We start from the raw sequence: 21,014 nt of genomic DNA, 5'->3' as shown, positions 1-21,014 counted from the left end.
TTTCCTGAATTCCATCATAGTTTTCCATGAATCAATAATTACCTCATCACTCCCACATTTCCAGTCACTATATTTCAACTATAACTATGGATGTACAGGATGTTTAAAAAGTTCAGAGATGTCTCAAGAACCCATCAACCTCACTTCCCCCCGGTAACATCTTACACGATTCTAATACAATATGAAGACCAGGAAGCCGACACTGATAGTCCACAGAGCTTATCCAAATTTCACCAGATTTACATGCACGTGCGTGTGCATATGTGTGTGTGGTTCTAGGCAATCTTAGCACACATGTAGCTTAGTGTAACCAATTACCACAATCAAGATATAGATTGTTCTCTGACCATAGGAGCCCCCGTACTGCCCTTTACAGCCTCACACACCACCTCCCAGACAGTCACCAATTCGTTCTCCGTCACCTGTAACTTTGTATTTCAGGAATGTTGTATGAGCGAAATCAGACAGCATGTGACCTTTGAGACTGGCTTTTTCACTCAGCACGATTCCCTTGGGATTCATCCAAGTGGGTTCACATATGAAGTTTGTCCCTTTTATTGCTGCACGGTTTCCCATGGTACAGACATAGCAAAGATTGACCATTCGTTCACCTGCTGAAGGACCCAGCCATGTTCAGATAGGCAGTTTCCTTCTATTTTACTACCTCCTGGGTCAGAGATCACACATTTCTTCAGATGTGTAGCTTCAGGTTTTTTACAATAATGTGTATCTAATGATAAGATCAGCTGTAAGAATACTGACCTCCAAATCGTAGCTCCTGCTCAGAGATGCAGCAAGCATAGGCACAGATGCAACCCTGCGAAAGTCCCGTCTTTCAGATGAAGGCTTCCTTACCTACAGCTGTCTCCACTGGCTCGTTCAGAAACAGACTTCCCCCAGGCCGAAGGATCCGGGCCATCTCAGCCAGAACCTCAGCACTGTGCAGAGTGCAGCTTCCAGGAATTGCACCCGCTAGAATAACGTCAAAGCTAGATTCTTTGTGTGCAGCTGAAAAGAAGGAAGACGGTGTCAGCAATCACCTGGACGCCAGGAGCCGTCTCCCAAGCCCTCCGAGCCCGCACCAAGGCCACGCCTGGCCCTGTAGAATGCACACCCACCCGTTCAGCAAACGCGATTAGACCACCATTGCTAGTAAGAGGGGTAAGGACACTGCTGCCCTGCTCTCCCTCAGTCTTACTACTTTCATATCCTTTGATACGCTTGTGGAAAGAAGTCAAAGAGGAAGCTGAAGAGTAGGCTTTAAAAGAAAAAGTGGCATAGCTAAGAAAGAAACAAGAACATGCTATACCAGGGGTCCTCAAACTTTTTAAACAGGGGGCCAGTTCACTGTCCCTCACACCATTGGAGGGCCGGACTATAGTTTAAAAAAAAACTATGAACAAATTCCTATGCTCACTGCACATATCTTATTTTGAAGTAAAAAAACAAAATGGGAACAAATACAATATTTGTATTTGCATGTGGCCCGTGGGCCGTAGTTTGAGGACCCCTGTGCTATACAAATCAACCACACTCCTGAGTCCACTGTGTCTCAACTGAAAACAGCAGGGTGACAGGCCACTGCCATCATGTGCCACCAAACAAAAACGCGGTTATCTTATCAGAAGTGCAGCACTCCCGCTGAAAGCTCCCCACTTCGCCCCACCCCGACCCTGTAAAGACACCTGGGTAGGTACTTACATTGCAACAGCTGGTTGATGTTTTCCACAGACACTCGGCCCTCACTGCCGGTTATCGCCTGCAGCTTTTCCACCAGGTCTTTCAGAGCCTCCAGCGGGGAGGGCTTATCCCAGACCACCGCCACGGACTGGCCAGCCGAGATCCCAAAGTCTGCCATCCCTGCGGTGTGCACACCTAAAACCACCGGCCAAAGGAGAGTCAGGGCTGAGCAGAGACAAAAGCGCAATTTCACCCACGAGGCACCATCGAATGTGATTAGAATCACAACCTAATTCTGCCCGGGAATGCGGGCCACGTTAGAGATTCTTGCTGTCAATACCAGAGTTTGAATAAATGAACGAGCCCATTACCCCAAGGTTTCATAACCCCAACATACCCAAAAGCAGGCGGCCTCCTCAGAGCACCCTGACTTGGCAGTCAAGTAAAGAGCTTGAAGGCAGAAAGTTATTTCCTCTCTGATATGAGACAGCTCAGCTTGACCAGAATATATAACAGGCAGCACACTAATTAGGCAGAAGTATGACTCAGCAAGAAAGGCAAAGAAATTGGCAGACAACCCAACCACAAGCTTAATGTGTGTGTGTTTTTAAAGAGACAAGTTATTAGGTTTGGCAAGTTGAATATTTTCCCTTTTAGCAAAATATGATCAATGTATCAGTGATCAACAGTATCTACTATGTCTTTCTTTAATATTTAGTATAGCCAGGGTGTTTAAAAACACGTTACATACATGATCTCAACTGAATCTCAGAAACACCTTAACCTAGGCATTATTCCCATTTGACAGCCAGGAAACTGAGGCCTCTGACTTTGCCCAGGTCACACACTAGTAAGTGTTGTGTGGATATAGTAAGAGCTGGGGTTTGAATCCAAGTCCACATGACTGTAAAGCCAGGGCTTTCATCCTATGGAAATTTCCCCACATGGGTCAACTTTCTCTTCCACTTGATACTCAGGCGAGTATAGAATGAAATCGGGTCAGGAGATAGGACTCTACTCAGTTCCTCCTTTCTTTCTAAATTATTAATGCCACAAAGTTTCCGACTTAAAATAGCTCCAATAAATGACATCGGGACAGAAGCTGTGGTGGGGACATCAGGGTGAATCAGTCTTATGCTGAACACTGTCTTCTGCAGAGGTGGCTGTGACAATTATACCACCATCGACACTCTGGGACGGAATTTAAGCCGTGTCCATACGTTCTTCCTTCTTTAAAAATGTTGACTTCATGCCCTGGCCGGTTTGGCTCAGTGGATAGAGCGTCAGCCTGCAGACTCAAGGGTTCCGGGTTCGATTCCGGTCAAGGGCATGTACCTTGGTTGTGGGCACATCCCCAGTAGGGGGTGTGCATGAGGCAGCTGGTCGATGTTTCTCTCTCATCGATGTTTCTAACTCTCTATCCCTCTCCCTTCCTCTCTGTAAAAAATCAATAAAATATATTTTTTAAAAAAATGTTGACTTCAAATGACTTGCTCCTCTGCCACCGAAACAAGCCCAGGTTAGCCAGTCATCCTTCACCGCTGCAGCACTCTGGTTTTGCTGCTCACTTCCGAAAGGAGCTTTATCCGAAAGGTTTTCTTTTCTAGAGCAAAAGCAAAACTCCTTCGTCTTCGGGATTCAGGTTCTCTACAATCTGGCTCCACGTGTGTCTCCACCTCTCCAAAGTGAATTTTGCAATTTTGCTCTATCATGCCTTTTATCGAGTTTCCTCGTGTGGAATGCATACTCTTTACTATCCTGACCTGGCTGCAAGTCGCAGTAAAAGGCTGCCAAGTGTTATTAGACAATCAGGATTCCTTAGTCACTGAATTATGGTTTTCAAATCCCTAAACAATGCACAATCATGAAATAAAAACTTTTATCTTATTTACTTTTTAAAATTCTTTTTTTAAATGTTATTTATTTCACAGAGAGAGAGAGAGGGAGAGATAGAAACATCAGTGATGAAAGAGAATCACTGATCGGCTGCCTCCCACATGGCCCCTACTGGTGATCGAGCCTGCAACCTGGGCATGTGCCCTTGACCAGGAATCAAAACCTGACCTCCTAGTTCATGGGTCAACGCTAAACCACTGAGCCACACCGGTTGGGCAATAAATAAAGACTTTTAAGGCTTTTACTATCACATGATACACATGATACTGAGGAAGAAGCTTTGCAAATCTTTAAGGTGAGTGACTTGAGATCAATCTCCCCACATTTAAGAACCAGCCAGGGAAGACAGAAATATGGATCGCTGGGGATTAAGTTATAAGACACAAATGATGTTTCTAGAATGATGATGGTCCTGGCTGGTATGGCTCAGTGGTTGAGCATTGACCCATGAACCAGGAGGTCATGGTTGGATTCCCAGTCGGGGCACAAGCCCAATTTGCAGGCTCAACCACTGAGCCACACGGGCTGGGCTCAACCTGTGCCTTTAGAGGTGGAGTAGAAGTCACTGTCATGGCACTGGACGTCTCTGTTAACCACCTCTCCAACTCTAACTGCTGCACACACATGCCCGTGGCTCTTCTAAAATGTTCCTGCAGGCAGTGACAGCAGATGTCTCAGAATAACTTCTGGAGATACACCTGCTTCTTTTTTTTTTTTTTTTAATGTATTTTTATTGATTTCAGAGACGAAGGGAGAGAAAGATAGAAACATCAATGATGAGAGAGAATCATTGATTGGCTGCCTCCTGCACGCCCCCTATTGGGGATCGAGCCCACAACCCCGGGCATGTGCCCTCAACTGGAATCAAACCTAGTACCCTTTGGTCCGCAGGCAGATGCTCTATCCATCAAGCCAAACCAGCTAGGGCACACCTGCTTCTTTTTAAGGTACCGAGTTAACATCAAATCTTGAGGCATTTGTCTTCTCTTAAGGAGGAACGGGGCCAAAAGAAAGAACTAAGCCCTGGCCGGTTTGGCTCAGTGGATACAGCACCGGCCTGCGGACTCAAGGGTCCTGGGTTCGATTCCAGTCAGGGGCATGTCCTTGGTTGTGGGCACATCCCCCGTGGGGAGTGTGCAGGAGGCAGCTCATCGATGTTTCTCTCTCGTTGATGTTTCTGGCTCTCTATCCCTCTCCCTTCCTCTCTGTAAAAAACCAATAAAATATATTTAAAAGAAAAAAAAAGAAAGAAAGAAAAAGAAAAAACTAAGATTGACGTTTGGGTATTGGTTCAAATAAAAAAATCAAATCCTTTTAAGTCGGGTGCATAAGAAAACCTGAAAATCCTTCCTAGGAGGTATGGCTCATCGGCTGAGCGTTGACCTATGAACCAGGAGGTCAGTTCGATTCTCAGTCAAGGCACATGCCGGGATTGTGGGCTCAATCCCCAGTGAGGGGCATGTAGGGTCAATGATTTTCTCTCGTCATTGATGTTTCTCTCTCTCTGAAACCAATAAAAACAATATTGAAAAAAGAAAAGAAAAGCCTTAGCCAGTTTGGTTCAGTGGATAGAGGACTGAAGGGTCCCCGGTTTGATTCCGGTCAAGGGCACGTACCTGGGTTGCAGGTTCAATCCCCAGCCCTGGTCAGGGTGCTGGGGGAGGCAACCAATCAATGTGTCTCTCTCACATCGATGTTTCTCTCTCTCTCTCTCTCTCTCTCTCTCTCTCTCTCTCTCTCTCTCTTTCTCTCTCAGTCTCTCCCTCCTTCCACTCTCTAAAAAAATCAATGGAAAAGTATCCGCAGGTGAGGATTAAAACAAAAACAACAAAAACAGCCTGAAAATCCTGACAGTCACCAGAAAAGAAAATTTTAGTTAAAATGAACTGACTGAAGCTCATGAATATATATATACACACGCAGAGGGGGAAAAAAGGGGATAATCAGCAAGGAAACAGGACACTCAAAGGAAAAGGAAGATTGTCACCAGGCAATTAGGTGTGTGTCAAGAGTTCAGGGTTACAAACGCTAGAATATCCACCTGTGGACGAAAGGAGCCATATACTAAACCTGGACAAGCTTAGGGGAGGCCTGCATGGTGGCCTTGCAAACTTAGAGACCTACAGTAACCACAAAGGATGGTCTGAAATGAGAACTTCTTCAAACTACAAGCAGTTCACTGTGGGTAGTCAGGTCCTACGGCAGTATTTTTCCCTAGCAAAGGTTAACCTTCACCTGAACTAAGCCCGTTTGTGTCTAGAATAACACGTCTTTGCAAAAACAAAGTGATTTCCCCTTTTCCAGACCCCTCAAAGCACAGAGACCACAAATCCCCTCATCATCACTGTCATCCTGATGGTTGTAGACTGTTGCACCCACAGAAGTACAAGAAGTGTGTCCATCCTTTTACTTTTTATCCAGTTCCAGAGGTTTCCGGCTGTGCTTTCTCCCGCCACCCCCCTAATCCATCACCAACGGATTTCGTGTAACCCGCTTAGGGCTCCTCCTTTGATTGTAATGTACAAAATGAGGCGCAAAAGCGCCATCCTCCGGAGCATTATCTTCAACCCACTGAGAGTCAGCTTCCCGGCAACTCAACAGTTCGGCTCAAATAAACTCACAAAAATTCTTCACAGGATTGAATGTTTCTTACGTGAACACAGAGAAGAGGCTCATCTGAGGATAAATGGACAGAACTCAGGAAAAAAAACAAAAACAAACAACAACCAAAAGAATCCCCCACAGAGCAGTGCTTTATGGAACTGGAGAGATGGGTGTGAAATTTTAACATTTGGGGGGTTCGGCTTAGGAGGGCTTCGCCCACACCCGTGCAGGGGAGGCCAAAGTGATAGGCAAACACTCAGGTTGGCCAGGCGTGTGCAAAACAGACAGAGAGACCAGGCGGGGTCTGACTGCAAACACAAACTTGACAGAATCACGTGCTCAGCTCCTCTGACAACAGAAACCCCCGCGAGGCTCTGCGAGGACAGTGGTTTGAGGCCAGTCCGTGACCTTCCCGGGTCACCCAGGGCTGGGCACTCCGTGTCTGACCTTCCGGGGTCACCCGGGGCTTGGCACTCCGTGTCTGAATGAACGCCGCCAGCCTTTCCCAAAGCTGCAGATCCTACAAATCACCCGGGGCGGGGCTGGTGTTAGAACCGGGCTCCCGGAGGGAGGAGACCCGCATGCAATGAATGAACCAACCCTCCAGGAGAAAGGCCTGGGCATCCGACCGACCCGCAAGCAACCCCCGTGGCTCTTCCCATCTGGCAAGTTTGGGAAATAGCTGATTAGAACCAACTCATCACCTCAGAGCAGTGGTTCTCAACCTTCCTAACGCCGCGACCCTTTCATACAGTTCCTCATGTTGGGGTGACCCCCAACCATAACATTATTTTCGTTGCCACTTCATCACTGTCATGTTGCTACTGTTATGAATCGTCATGTAAATATCTGGTATGCAGATATTTACATTGTGACAAACTGAACACAATGAAAGCATAGTGATGAATCACAAAAACAATATGTAATTATGTATGTGTTTTCCGATTGGTCTTAGGCGACCCCTGTGAGAGGGTCGTTCGACCCCCCCCAAAGGGGTCGCGACCCACAGGTTGAGAACCGCTGCCTTAGAAGTTCAGGAAAATCACTGGCTCGAAAGTACAACCTGGAGGTTCCCCCAACGACCGAAACGAAACGCCTTCCGTTCGAGACGTGGGACCGAGGCCCAAGGTCACAACAGCTGGCTACGGGCAGAAGGGGGTCTCCCACCCCGGCCTATGGGACCCCGGCCCGGGGGCTTCCTCCCGACCGCTGTCCCTGGGGCCTCGGCCGAGGCAGGCGGTCCAGGAAGGACCAGGGCCACAGCGCCAGGAGCCCGCGGCCGACAAGACCGGTCCGGCCCCTCACGCCGGATTCTCAGGGCAAAAGCCCGCCATGGTCCTCGGGGAGGTGGCCAAGGCTAGTTCCCACCAAGTGACACGACTGGGACGAGGACATGGGAGGGTCTGGGGACGAGGATGGGCCGGGAGGGGACGACCAGGGGAGGTCGTGATCTTGGCGCCACCCAACAAGAACTTACCTGGTACCCGGGACGCCCTCCTCGTCTCCGCAGCCGCCGGCTCCGCGCACGCGCTTCTCGCGAGAGGCGGGGGCTCACGCGGAGCGTGAGGGCGGAAGTGGTTGCGCTGACGTCGGAGACGTGCCCGCTCCCAAGATGGCGGCGGTGTCCAGCGCGTTCGGCCGAGCGGGCTGGAGGCTCCTGCAGCTGCGGTGCCTGCCCGGTGAGGGGGCGGCCGAGCCGGGGAGCGGCGGGGAGCGGGGAGGGGGCGCGAGGCCGACCTGGGCTGGGTGCGGGGCGGAAGAGGCCGTGGCGGCGGCTCGCGAGCAAGGTGAGGTGAAGGGCACGGGCGCGGGGCCGCCGGCGTCCCGGGATGGAACGGGCCGTCTGGCTGGGCTTCTGCCCCGAGTCAACCGATGCGAGGGGCCAAGAGCCGCGGAGCAGGGCCTCTCCCTCCCATTTAATGGGCTTAACGAAGCCCCAGAGAGGGCTGTGGGTGCCCAAGGTCACCCAGCTCGTGGTTGCGGAACTCGGCCCCCGCCTCCTAAGTCCCTTGCGAGGGCCCAGGGCCGGGAACACGAGGGACAGAGGTGGAGGTGACCGGAGAGAGCACCTTGGCCTCCGTTTCCGGTCAGTCAGCGCCCCCCCACGTCGGTAATTCTGCGATCCCCTTGCACCACCTTGGCCGCTATGTAGTCAGGATTTTGGTTTATACATCCGAGTTCTTAAAAAGACAGGCGTTTACTTAAAAGAGGAAACTTTGTATCGTTGGCATAACTGGATTACTAGAACCAATGTGACACATTAACAAAAATATATAGCTAATAACATAATAAACATTCTCCTGCATTTCAGCTAAACTCTCCTAAATCACAGTGGTTCCTTCAGAACCTCCCTGTCCTTTTCAACATATTATGGATAGTCGCCCCCTTTTTTCTATACGTACACTAAAAGGCAGGTGTTTTCACACCTATCGTGCTGTGTTTTTTAAATCATTGTTCCCTGAGGGACTCGATAGATTTTTTTTAAAAAATGATGCCCTTTTGTTGTTTTTATACAAAACTCCAAACTAAATATGATTAGTAAAAGCAATGCCTGTGACCCCGCAAATCCACTCCTAAGTATTTACAAATTCCAGAGGAAACGAAGGCATTACGTCCACAGCAAGGTTTGTACAAGTACGTGGGTAGCAACTTCACTGATAATAGCCAACCCTGAGCCAGCCCAGGTGTCCACCCGCAGAAGAGTGTATCCTCACGGAATACTGCTCAGCAGTAAAAAGCAACCTGCTGGTTTACGCAAAAAGCATAGCTCAACCTAAACAGTGTGTTCCACAAAAGAAGTCACATAAAAATGACATGCTGTGCGGCTGTATTTAGACGAAGTGCTAGGACAGGCAAAACTAGACGGGAAAATTCAGAACTGTGGGTAGGGAACGGCTGGGAAGGAACATGAGGGCCCTTGCAGGGAGGTGATCACCTCTAGCTGGGGGTTCAGGTTATATAAGTATGCATTTGTCAAAATTCAGAATTGGCACGTTTCAGACTTTTGCATTTCATTGTATATAAATAGCTCAGTAAAGGAACAGAAGATATTAAACTCTGCTTCATAGAGGCACGGTGAAATGTTTAGAGATGAAGAATACTGAGGCCTGCAACAAATGTATCAAAATACAAAATGGATTAAAGGAAGAGTGTGATGGCTACATATAGAGTATCTGGATGGTGGATATAAGGGCATTCATGCCACAATTCTTTCAACTTGTTTGCAATGTTTTATAATATAATGTTGGGAAAGAAAAAAAGTATGAAGTGGTGCTTTCCCCAAAGCCCTTTCCTAATGTGAATGAAGGGGGTGTTGCAATATTGCAGATGAGAAAGCAGGCATCATATAAACACTGGGGGTCAGTACTCAGACCTTCTAATTTCTAGTCCAATGCTCTAGCCATAATATCTATAATAATAAAAGGGTAATATGCTAATTAAACTGGACATCATTCCAGACGTCCTTCCTGACGAAGCAGGGCCGGAGGGAAGCCAGCCTGGGTCCGGCTGCCTGCGGGTGGCCCAAGGGAAGGCACCGGGTCCCAGGTTCCTGCCAGTGGCCGGAAGGAAGCAGCCCGGGCCCAGGTCCCAGGTGCCTGCTGGCAGCCAGAGGAGGGAAGCCGGAAGCTGGGGGAAGGAAGGCCTACTCTTGCACGAATTTTCATGCATCGGGCCTCTAGTATAAACGTGAAACATTTCCAAGTCACTGTCACTTTTTATTTCAGCCCCACTCCCATGGAGCAAGTAATGGAGATTATTCTTCTTAATTATCATTCTTAATTTGCCTACTTTAAAGTCACGCTCACAGGGATGAAATGGCTTGCCCATTACCACACAGCTAACAAATGATAGAAACAGGCCTAGAAGCAGGTCTTCTGTTTTCTGGCTCAGACTCTTGTCTCCACGTCATGTCTCAGTGTTGCCAATTTACCCTGAATTTTGCCCGAGACCCAACACTTGGATAAGTGGTGCTGGAGGGGACTCTGTCCTCTTACTCTCCCCATCCCTGTACCATGGTAGGTCTTAAAGGGTCTTCTCTGGTGAGTGTCGCCGACTGACCAGTCCTGCTTCCGTTTCAGTGTCCCGCTGCCAGCCAGCCCTGGCGCCACGCGCCTTCCACGCGTCAGCTCTGCAGCTGAGGGCTTCAGATGAGCAGAAGCACCGACCTCCCCCTCCTTTTTCTCAGCAACATTCTGAGGCGCAGGGGGCGGAAGAACCTAGTCCAGAGTCTTCTCGTCCACCCCCCAGGTAGGCACCAGAACCCTGTCAACCCATTTCTGGCCACTGCATTGTTGGGTACATCTGTTCTCCTTCCTCTCTCCTCTCTTCTTTCTCACCTTTCATCATGATCAGACTATCTTTGAAATGAACCTCCTGTTTTTTAATGAAAATGGTGCCTGTATGTTGTAAAACATCTAAACAATACAAAGAAGTTCACAAAAATTACTGGAAATCACAGATCCAGAAATAACTCTGCCAACATTTTTGTTACTACCTTTTTAGATGTTTCTGTAAGCATATTTCACATGTAAACTTCTGTATATAATAATGATTAATTACAGCCCTGGCCTCTATGGCTCAGTTGGTTAAGGCATCATCCTGTGAACTGAAGGGTTAAGGGATCAATTCCCGGTCAGGACACATACCCTGATTGCTAGTTCGATCCCTGGTTAGGGTACCTATGGGAGGCTACAGATCAATGTTTCTCTCACACATTGATGTTTCTCTCTTTCTCTCCGTCTACCTTCCTCTCTCTCTCTCAAATCAATAAAAACATCATTGGATAAGGATTTAAAAAGACAATAATCATGATTAATTATATGTGCTCTTTCAGAATCTGTTTTTTCACTCTGTATACATTTTTAATGTCTTTTCACGGTCATTATTTTAGTAATTGCATAATATTCCAGCAAATGGTGGTACCAAAGTTTGTTTAACCTATCTTTTATTGATGAATATTTAGATTTCCTTCACTGGTATGAAAAATAATGTGATAAAGTGTGTGATTCTCAGCAGTGGGAACACTGAGTCAAAGGATATGCACATGTAGCATTTTGTTACATATGTGGGGCCAAATTGTCCTCTAGAAACATAATTTCCATTTCCATTAGATATTTTTTTCTTAATCCTACCACTGAGAAGTTCCTCTAGCTCTGAAATTAAGTATCCCCAGTCATTAGTCTGATCTCCTGTTTAACATACTTTTCATTTCAATTCAACAAATATTTTTTTGAGGATCTACTTTGTGCCAGACCCTGTGGATAATATGACCACTGTTTCAGACCTCATGGAGTTACCATCTGGTGCAAATACAGATAAAGAAACTGTGCTGAGGGCTAGAAACAGGGAATCCTGGGAGCTGCAGGAGCATGTGTTCTATGGCATGACGTCCTCGCTCACTGCTGCCTGCTCTCAGTGAGCATGCGGGAGGGGAAGGATGATAGAGGTTTTACTGTGTTGGCACTGCGATACCAGTACACAAACACAAATGTCCTCCCAACATGTGCTTACTAACTAGTAGCTATGGTTTCTGGTCAGGCTCATTTTGCACTCGAGGCAGCAGGCAGGAGGATGAGGTGTGCAGGGCTTTGTCCTCATGTCTCCCTTGGATTTGGGTCTCAGGTACACAGACCAGGGCGGCGACGAGGAGGAGGACCATGAGAGTGAGGAGCAGCTGCAGCACCGCATCCTGACAGCAGCCCTGGAGTTCGTGCCTGCCCATGGGTGGACGGCAGAGGCAATTGCAGAAGGAGCCCAGGTGTGTGTAGGTGAGGGCAGGGCAGCCTGACCAAGATCAGCCGGGAGGGAGTTCCATCAGCCAAAGTGCAGCCCAGCTTAGAACCCTCACCCCTGTAGGATTTTCTGGGTGTTTTTTTGCTTGTTTTTTTTTTTGCAGGGGGCAGTTCTTTATTAGTAAGGTGAAACTAGGTTCATTATAAAACTTTTTTACTATAAAAAGAATATAAGCTGGAGTTGGTTCTTAGGAGTAAGGTTCTAAAGGCAGCCCGTGTAAAGAATTGCCTATGACAAAAATGACCATATTTCATTGACTCTAAGATGCCAGTGGTTGTAAGAAGCAGCATTGTTGTATGCATCACTGAAAAAGGTAAATGCCGCCTTTAAACTGTGACACATCATCAGTTGTACAATTCACACTGATTGTTTAAAATGAAAAATATGTGCATCTTAGACTTGATGAAATACGGTGTTTGAAAACGCCCAAGAAGGCACCACTTGGGAGAACAACACGCTGTATTTTTCTCAGTAAGTTTAATACATTTGCTCCTGCATCGGAATAGACTGGCAGATTGCCCTCCAAGAGGGCTGTGTACTTCCACCAAAAGAGGCATTTCCCCACTCCCCACAGGGGGAGTTTCTAGTTAATGTTTTTGTTTTGTTCCTTTTTCTCCTTCTGTCTCTGCTGCTGTCAGGGTTCTGCCTCCAGCAGATGCACAGCAGTTGCTGTAGATGGGAGTAGCAGGGATCTTTGTGGCTTTGTTAACTTCTTGACAACTCATTAAGGAAAGCTTTGTTGTTGTTTTTCATTTTTATTCATTGATTTTAGAGAGAAGAAAGGAAAGAGAGAGAAACATCAATTTGTTGTTCCACTTATTGATGCATTCATTGGTTGCTTCTTGTATGTGCCCTGACCAGGGATCGCACCCACAACCCTGGCTTATCAGGGCAATAATTAACTGAGCTACCCAGTCAGGGTCTTGTTGTTTTTTGAACAACTAAGTGACTCCATTTCCAAGAGAGAAATTAAGTGAATTGGTAAAGGAAAGGGTTATGAGCATCTTCCCCAGCCCCTTATTATGTTAGTTAGGCCTCCAGGTTCCAAGTGTCAGAGTTCCACTCTGGCTCAAGCAAGAAGGAGTGTTTTGGCTCATTTAGTAACAAAAGTCTGGAAGTAGCTTGGGCACACATTCTTGGGTTGTGGGGCTGGGGACTTTCTCTCCAGCATATCTGCTCCGCGTTCCTCTCTGTGCTCCCAGCAGCAGGGGTGATGTATGTAACATGTTTTAAACACCCCGGCTATACTATCAGTCAGCAGGGGATAATGTATGTAACGTGTTTTAAACACCCTGGCTATACTGTCAGTCAGCAGGGGATAATGTATGTAACGTGTTTTAAACACCCTGGCTATACTATCAGTCAGCAGGGGATAATGTATGTAACGTGTTTTAAACACCCTGGCTATACTGTCAGTCAGCAGGGGTGATGTATGTAACGTGTTTTAAACACCCTGGCTATACTGTCAGTCAGCAGGGGATAATGTATGTAACGTGTTTTAAACACCCTGGCTATACTATCAGTCAGCAGGGGTGATGTATGTAACGTGTTTTAAACACCCTGGCTATACTGTCAGTCAGCAGGGGTAATGTATGTAACGTGTTTTAAACACCCTGGCTATACTGTCAGTCAGCAGGGGTGATGTATGTAACGTGTTTTAAACGCCCTGGCTATACTGTCAGTCAGCAGGGATAATGTATGTAACGTGTTTTAAACACCCTGGCTATACTGTCAGTCAGCAGGGATAATGTATGTAACGTGTTTTAAACACCCTGGCTATACTATCAGTCAGCAGGGGTGATGTATGTAACGTGTTTTAAACGCCCTGGCTATACTGTCAGTCAGCAGGGATAATGTATGTAACGTGTTTTAAACACCCTGGCTATACTATCAGTCAGCAGGGGTGATGTATGTAACGTGTTTTAAACGCCCTGGCTATACTGTCAGTCAGCAGGGGTGACGTATGTAACGTGTTTTTAAACACCCTGGCTATACTGTCAGTCAGCAGGGGATAATGTATGTAACGTGTTTTAAACACCCCGGCTATACTATCAGTCAGCAGGGGATAATGTATGTAACGTGTTTTAAACACCCTGGCTATACTATCAGTCAGCAGGGGTGATGTATGTAATGTGTTTTTAAACACCCTGGCTATACTATCAGTCAGCAGGGGTGATGTATGTAACGTGTTTTAAACGCCCTGGCTATACTGTCAGTCAGCAGGGGTGACGTATGTAACGTGTTTTTAAACACCCCGGCTATACTATCAGTCAGCAGGGGATAATGTATGTAACGTGTTTTAAACACCCTGGCTATACTGTCAGTCAGCAGGGGATAATGTATGTAACGTGTTTTAAACACCCTGGCTATACTATCAGTCAGCAGGGGATAATGTATGTAACGTGTTTTAAACACCCTGGCTATACTGTCAGTCAGCAGGGGTGATGTATGTAACGTGTTTTAAACACCCTGGCTATACTGTCAGTCAGCAGGGGATAATGTATGTAACGTGTTTTAAACACCCTGGCTATACTATCAGTCAGCAGGGGTGATGTATGTAACGTGTTTTAAACACCCTGGCTATACTGTCAGTCAGCAGGGGTAATGTATGTAACGTGTTTTAAACACCCTGGCTATACTGTCAGTCAGCAGGGGTGATGTATGTAACGTGTTTTAAACGCCCTGGCTATACTGTCAGTCAGCAGGGATAATGTATGTAACGTGTTTTAAACACCCTGGCTATACTGTCAGTCAGCAGGGATAATGTATGTAACGTGTTTTAAACACCCTGGCTATACTATCAGTCAGCAGGGGTGATGTATGTAACGTGTTTTAAACGCCCTGGCTATACTGTCAGTCAGCAGGGATAATGTATGTAACGTGTTTTAAACACCCTGGCTATACTATCAGTCAGCAGGGGTGATGTATGTAACGTGTTTTAAACGCCCTGGCTATACTGTCAGTCAGCAGGGGTGACGTATGTAACGTGTTTTTAAACACCCTGGCTATACTGTCAGTCAGCAGGGGATAATGTATGTAACGTGTTTTAAACACCCCGGCTATACTATCAGTCAGCAGGGGATAATGTATGTAACGTGTTTTAAACACCCTGGCTATACTATCAGTCAGCAGGGGTGATGTATGTAATGTGTTTTTAAACACCCTGGCTATACTATCAGTCAGCAGGGGTGATGTATGTAACGTGTTTTAAACGCCCTGGCTATACTGTCAGTCAGCAGGGGTGACGTATGTAACGTGTTTTTAAACACCCTGGCTATACTGTCAGTCAGCAGGGGATAATGTATGTAACGTGTTTTAAACACCCCGGCTATACTATCAGTCAGCAGGGGATAATGTATGTAACGTGTTTTAAACACCCTGGCTATACTATCAGTCAGCAGGGGTAACGTATGTAACGTGTTTTAAACACCCTGGCTATACTGTCAGTCAGCAGGGGCCTCCCATGCAGGACTAGGAGTGGCTCGGCAGCCCCCGTGGAGAGAGCTCCTCGTTCCCATCAGTCCTAGCCAGAGTCCCAAGGCGGTTTCTCCAGGCCTGGGGTTGCTCGCGTGCGCATCTTTGAGCTGGCGCTGTGAACTCCCACCCAAGTCTGCAGCACGCCAGGGGCTTGATGGAGTGTGGTTAGCTTCACCCACGTCTCGCGGATGAAGAATGAAGAGTGGGGTGGCCCCCTGAAAACAAAGCTGCTGTTACTAGAAGAGGCACTAGTGGCGAGCGGGCAGCACGTGTCCACTACACGTGCCGCCCCGTTCTGTTCTTCCTCCGTAGTCTCTGGGCCTCTCCAGTGCAGCAGCCAACATGTTCGGGAACGATGGCAGTGAGCTGATCCTGCATTTTGTGACCCAGTGCAACGCTCGGCTCACCCAGGTGCTGGAGGAGGAGCAGAAGCTGGTACAGCTGAGCCAGGCAGAGTAAGTCCTATGGCATTGTCGCTCGGGGTGGCAGCTAAGGCTCGAGTGACTCGGGCCCCACCAGCTGCCCCTAGGAGGCCAGTCCAAGCAGAGCCAAAAGGGGCATTCAGCAGCCCTGCTGCGTCCAGGGGACTGACTGACAGGCAGCCGCCTGGCTCGGACAGCTGTCAGCAGGCCAGCGCCCGGAGCCAGCGTGCTCTCCCCCTGTGCCAGCGCCGAGCCATGCCTTCGACCCAGAGACGCATGTTTTCTTCTCCCTCTTCCAGGAAGAGGAAGACAGACCGGTTCCTGAGGGACGCAGTGGAGACCAGACTGAGAATGCTGATCCCGTACATTGAGCACTGGCCCCGGGTACAGAGTCCATATCCAGGCCCCACGCAGCAATGTCTTCAGATGGATAACTGCCAGCACCTCCACTCGGAGCACTGGGCGCGGTCAGGCCTCAGCTCACTGACCCCACAGGCCCAGGGATGCTCCGGGCACGTGGCAGAGCTAGGTTTCAGATTTGGGGGGGGGGGGGGGGGGTGCCAAAGAGAGTCACTCGGAGCCTTCTGTGTCTCGGTCCCTGGAGATGTGAGTGGCCTGAGTGCTGGATCGCGTCCTGGGTGGGGCCTTGGTGGCCCGAGTGTGCCTGCAGGTCTTCAGTGAGTTGGAGTCCATGAAGGAGATGAGGAAAGTCAGCAGATTGTATTGGCCATGTCGTGAACAGGCCTGTCGTGTTTCAGATCTCAGGGGACTGGCCTTCTTTTCAGATTGTCAGTGTGAGGCTTGAGGATTGGAGTTTTTATCCACGGGCTTTTCTGCCCTTCTCTGAAGCTTCCTTTTCCTCTTTCAAAGCATGTCACAGGGTGGGCCCTGCTCTCAGTTAAGCAGGTCAAGTCGAAGCACATCAGAGGAACGCAGGGCCATCTGGTGCCCCATCCAGCTGGGACTCTGTTGAACACGTCATTTCAGTCAGTCAGTGGACACACGGGAACAGCCAGGCCGGGTGTGTAGGGAGCACAGCCGAGTGGAGCCTGCCTCCTGCCAGACCCGGCGCCCCGACTCGTTCCGCCTCACAGTTCAAGGGATAAAAACGAGTGCGTTAGGCCTGGCTGCCTGCTGGTGCAGCACGTTTCCTCCTGGGCTCCTGCACCGAGAGGACACTTCCCAGCCCATCCAGGACCTCTCTGTCCAAACCCCAGAGGCCCCGGCCGAGGACTTAAGTTGACAAAGTGGCAAGACCTTGTACTGTCGGGAGGTGGTATCTGCTGCCGGAGGAGTCTGGGTTGTGCCATTGCTGTATTAGTTGAAGGATTAGTTTCAGATAACAGATCAACTTGAGCAAAAGGTCGTGGGGAGGAACTTACTGAGGCTGCAGTGGGACAAGAGGAGGAACGTGGCCTAGAATTTGGACCTAGACACCACCCCCAGATTCCCTTCCTATCTCTGCTTCTTCCTCCATGTGACCGCCCCATCCTCACTCTCGGTACTCAGAGAGACCAGGCCAGACCCCCTGCTGTCTGCATTCCCAAGTCCACATGCTGGGGATTGAGGATCTGATTGGGCCAGGAGGGGAGGATGGGCCCTGGTCCCCATCGGCTGTGGTCAGGGTTGTTAGCCGCCGGGGGGTGGGAGGTGGGTCTCAGATGCGAGCTGGGCAAGCCCCCTCACGTAGGTCAGTGGAGAGCTGAGGCACCAGCCACTCGGGCGCGGTTGTGCTGTACCTGTCCCTGTCCTTCCCCCGCAGGCCCTCAGCATCCTCATGCTCCCTCACAACATCCCGGCCAGCCTGAGCCTGCTCACCAGCATGGTGGACGACATGTGGCATTACGCCGGGGACCAGTCCACTGATGTGAGTGCTTCTGCAGGCCCTCGGGGCACCGGGAAAAGCTTGGGTTGAGCATTTCTTCAACAAGTTTGTGAAATTTCTTTGATCACAAACCCCTTCAGGGGCCTGCAGCACCATGCCCATCCTGGTAAGGAGAGGCTGAGGTGTGAGGGAGGGCCCTCTACAAGCCACAGTGGGATCTGGGTCATCCCCATGACAGGAACCAATACTCCAGGCGCAAACCAGTGCTGCTTCCTCCCAGCCTGCAGTGGTGACAAAAGACGTCAGAGGGCCTTGTGATTGGGCTGCTATTTTATAATGCTCCCCCCCCCCCCCTGTCTCCTCAAATTTATATTCTGCAGCAGAGTTTCTCAGTGTGACTTTCATGAGACTGATTTTTTTTTTTAATGCCATGGAGACACCATTGCTTTAAAAGGAAACTCCCACCCCCAGCCCATCTTGGCCTGCTTTGCTAAGAAATCAATAAGCCTTTAAACAGGCACCAGGAAAGAATGTGACTTGTGAATGCTATTATATTTCTGTAAGGAAGTTTTTAAAATGTATACCTTTATAAAAAGAAATTAATATCCAGCCTGGGGAGGCAAAGAGATGCCCGCCCCCCGGCTCTAACATAGTGCTTTAATAAACTCCCCCCTGCGGGAATATACCAGCAACAGAGATGGTAGCGAAATGAAATTAGAAAGCAAAGAAATTAAAGGAATAAAACACGAAGCAGCCGAGCCAGTGCTCTGAAGAGCAGTTTCCCCGGACAGTCGGCATCGCTAAAGGACTTGCCTCTCAGCGTTTCCTCGCTGTTTCCATCGGTCCGTGATGCCCAGCCGTCACTTGCCGTGGAACACACTACAGTTTGCTCATACCTGGCTGACCACAGAGCCTCCCCGCACATAGATGTCCTAAGACTGAGTCTTTTCGCCAGCAGTTCCAAAAGGCCCAGATGTAGCAGTCACCTGCGTGCTTAGTAAACTCCAGCCTCCTGGCACTTCGGACCCCTGACTGCACGCTAAGAGGCTGGGCCCGGGGGCTTGCTTTTTTAAAAAACATTTTTTTAAACCCTCGTCTGAGGATATGTGTTTATTGATTTTGAGAGAGAGAGAGAGAGAGAGAGGGTGGAAGAGAGAGACATGGATGTGAGAAAGAAACATGGATCGGTTGCCTCCTGTACGCTCCCCAACCCAGGTATCGAACCCACAGCCTAGGTATGTGCCCTGACTGGGAATTGAACCCACAACCTTTTAGTGCACGGGCCGACGCTCCAACCAACTGAGCCATCCGGCCAGGTTGGGAGCTTGCGTTTTTAATTTCCCAGGTCATCCTGATGTACAGCCACGTGGTGGGACAATAGTGTTGTCCAGAGAGCCATATGTATCTGTGAGGGGAAGAAGTCAGGAGGAAGCCCCTGCGTGCCTGTGGCTTTGGGCAGAAACCGCCCCGATTGCCCCGCCCGCAGCAGTCGCGGTGACCCGCCTGCCTGGGTGGTTTTCTTTGCAGTTCAACTGGTACACCCGCCGGGCCGTGCTGGCTGCTATCTACAACACAACCGAGCTGGTGATGATGCAGGACTCCTCCCCCGACTTCGAGGACACTTGGCGCTTCTTGGAAAACCGGATTAACGATGCAATGAACATGGGCCACACTGCCAATCAGGTAGTGGGGCTAGCCATTCGGGAAGCCTCCTCGCCAGGCTCCCCCTCCTCGGGTCACAGCTGGGCACTGTCTTTCTCTTGCTCCCCTGTGGCCTCAGCTGACAGTCCTGGGGGCCTTCCCTGGGAGCTGGGCTGGTTCTTCCTCACAGCAGCCTCTCCAAGAGCCACACTTGGCCCATTTGCGGCTGTGTTGTCTGTAGGCTCTTCCTCCAGTACACAGCCCTCTTGACTCCACCTGCTGGGACCAGTAGGCCTGCTGGTTTGTCCTACCTGTCTCACCTTGGCTTGTGGTGGGGGCTAAGAGAACCTGACTCTGACTCCTTCTAGGTGAAGTCCACTGGAGAGGCACTGGTGCAAGGACTCATGGGTGCAGCAGTGACGGTGGGTATTTCCCTGCTCATCCCTGCCCTCCCCCATCCCACTCTGGCCCTGTGCTGCTTATGTAATGCATCCCTGACCCCAAGTAGTTCTGTAGCCTTAAAGTGGAAAGCTTAAGTAATGAGACTGACAGCGGTGCAGTCCAACTCTCTTGATTCCAAATACAGTGGGGCCTTGACTTACAGTTTTGACTAATGAGTTTTTCGAGATACGAGCTGTCTCGGCTGATTTTTTGCTTTGAGTTGCGAGCTAAAATTCGGGTTACGAGCCAGCTTCAGATACCCCACCGCTAGTTGGCGCAGCGAACGTCACAGTGAATGCCACAACATCAGCCCAGCATCACGTCTCACTCGTTCACTTTTTGATTTGACGTACGAGTAATTTGAGTTATGAGCTCCGTCACGGAACGAATTAAACTCATAAGTCAAGGCCCCACTGTATCCCACCTCTATTTTCTACTGGCTGACTCCCTGGACCCCAGGACATCAGATCCCAGCCACGTGTGCTGCTTTGAAAATCCTGACCTCTCCCATTGAATCCTGGGGCAGGGCAAGGCCTTAGCACTCTCTGTTTCCACCCCTTTCTCAGCTCAAGAACCTGACAGGTCTGAACCAGCGCCGGTGAGCAAGAAAGAGTATAAGCTAGCGTGCCCAGAAGAAAACCTGCGGATATATTTAAAGGACATTGAGCAGTATGAAGTGCCAGCACAGGACAGGACTCTGAGTCACCACCACAGCCACCTGGAAGCCACAGGGCGCTTGATGATACAGTTGTAGCCCGGGAGTGGGCCACTTCCTCAGTTCCTAGTACCAAGCCGGCTTCCTGATGTCTTTCTGCAGTTGTGTGATTGACAACTGAGGCTGTCATCCAGCGTTCAAGCCACAGAAACCAGCACGGCCTGTCATGTCTCACAGGCGCCTTGGTCATATCTTAACCTTCCTAGAATGCTCTCTGGGACTCCCAGGTCAGAGTCAGGGTCTCAAGCTACCCCGTGGCAGCTGATCCACAGCACAGCACAGCACAGGCACGTGCACCCACAAGTGTCCCTTGGGGCCTTTTTCCTCTCCAGCAGCCTGAGATACTGCACCTGGGACCCCCTCAGAAAGCTGCCACATGAGACAGGTGCCTGCTGGACAGTGGTTCACAGCCCGGCCCGGGGTGTGATCTCAGGCCTGGTGCCGCATTACACCAGCGTGCGTGCAGGCTTATTAGTGAACTTAGACTCTGTAAAAATAATAATAAATATGTTTGAATCCA

The 21,014-nt window shown here is 49.2% G+C and overlaps 2 protein-coding genes across 4 annotated transcripts in view; one reads left to right on the top strand and one right to left on the bottom strand.

The window, feature by feature from the left end:
* CIAPIN1 (cytokine induced apoptosis inhibitor 1) overlaps window positions 1-7,708 on the bottom strand; it is a 15,029-nt gene extending 7,321 nt beyond the window's left edge. The window contains exons 1-3 of one of the 3 annotated variants that reach the window (XM_059667954.1): window positions 7,648-7,708; window positions 1,702-1,875; window positions 856-1,008 (exon numbers count right to left, since the gene is read on the bottom strand). In XM_059667954.1, the coding sequence (XP_059523937.1) occupies window positions 856-1,008; window positions 1,702-1,858 (310 nt within the window). In that variant the 5' untranslated portion in view covers window positions 1,859-1,875; window positions 7,648-7,708. Of the gene's footprint in view, window positions 1-855; window positions 1,009-1,701; window positions 1,876-6,229; window positions 6,256-7,647 lie in introns of those variants that run through there. The other 2 variants (XM_059667955.1, XM_059667956.1) reach the window with 2 other exon arrangements.
* Window positions 7,706-21,014, top strand: COQ9 (coenzyme Q9). The gene is made up of 9 exons (XM_059667953.1): window positions 7,706-7,859; window positions 10,260-10,428; window positions 11,803-11,938; window positions 15,763-15,905; window positions 16,172-16,256; window positions 17,635-17,739; window positions 19,225-19,380; window positions 19,707-19,760; window positions 20,346-21,014. The coding sequence occupies exons 1-9, from the start codon at window positions 7,793-7,795 to the stop codon at window positions 20,379-20,381; spliced, it is 951 nt and encodes a 316-aa protein (XP_059523936.1). The 5' UTR covers window positions 7,706-7,792; the 3' UTR covers window positions 20,382-21,014.

This window comes from Myotis daubentonii, chromosome 15, assembly GCF_963259705.1.
Source record: "Myotis daubentonii chromosome 15, mMyoDau2.1, whole genome shotgun sequence".
Classification (NCBI taxonomy): domain Eukaryota; kingdom Metazoa; phylum Chordata; class Mammalia; order Chiroptera; family Vespertilionidae; genus Myotis; species Myotis daubentonii.
The sequence above is the reverse complement of the archived record's forward strand: the minus strand, read 5'-3'. Positions and strand labels throughout refer to the sequence as shown.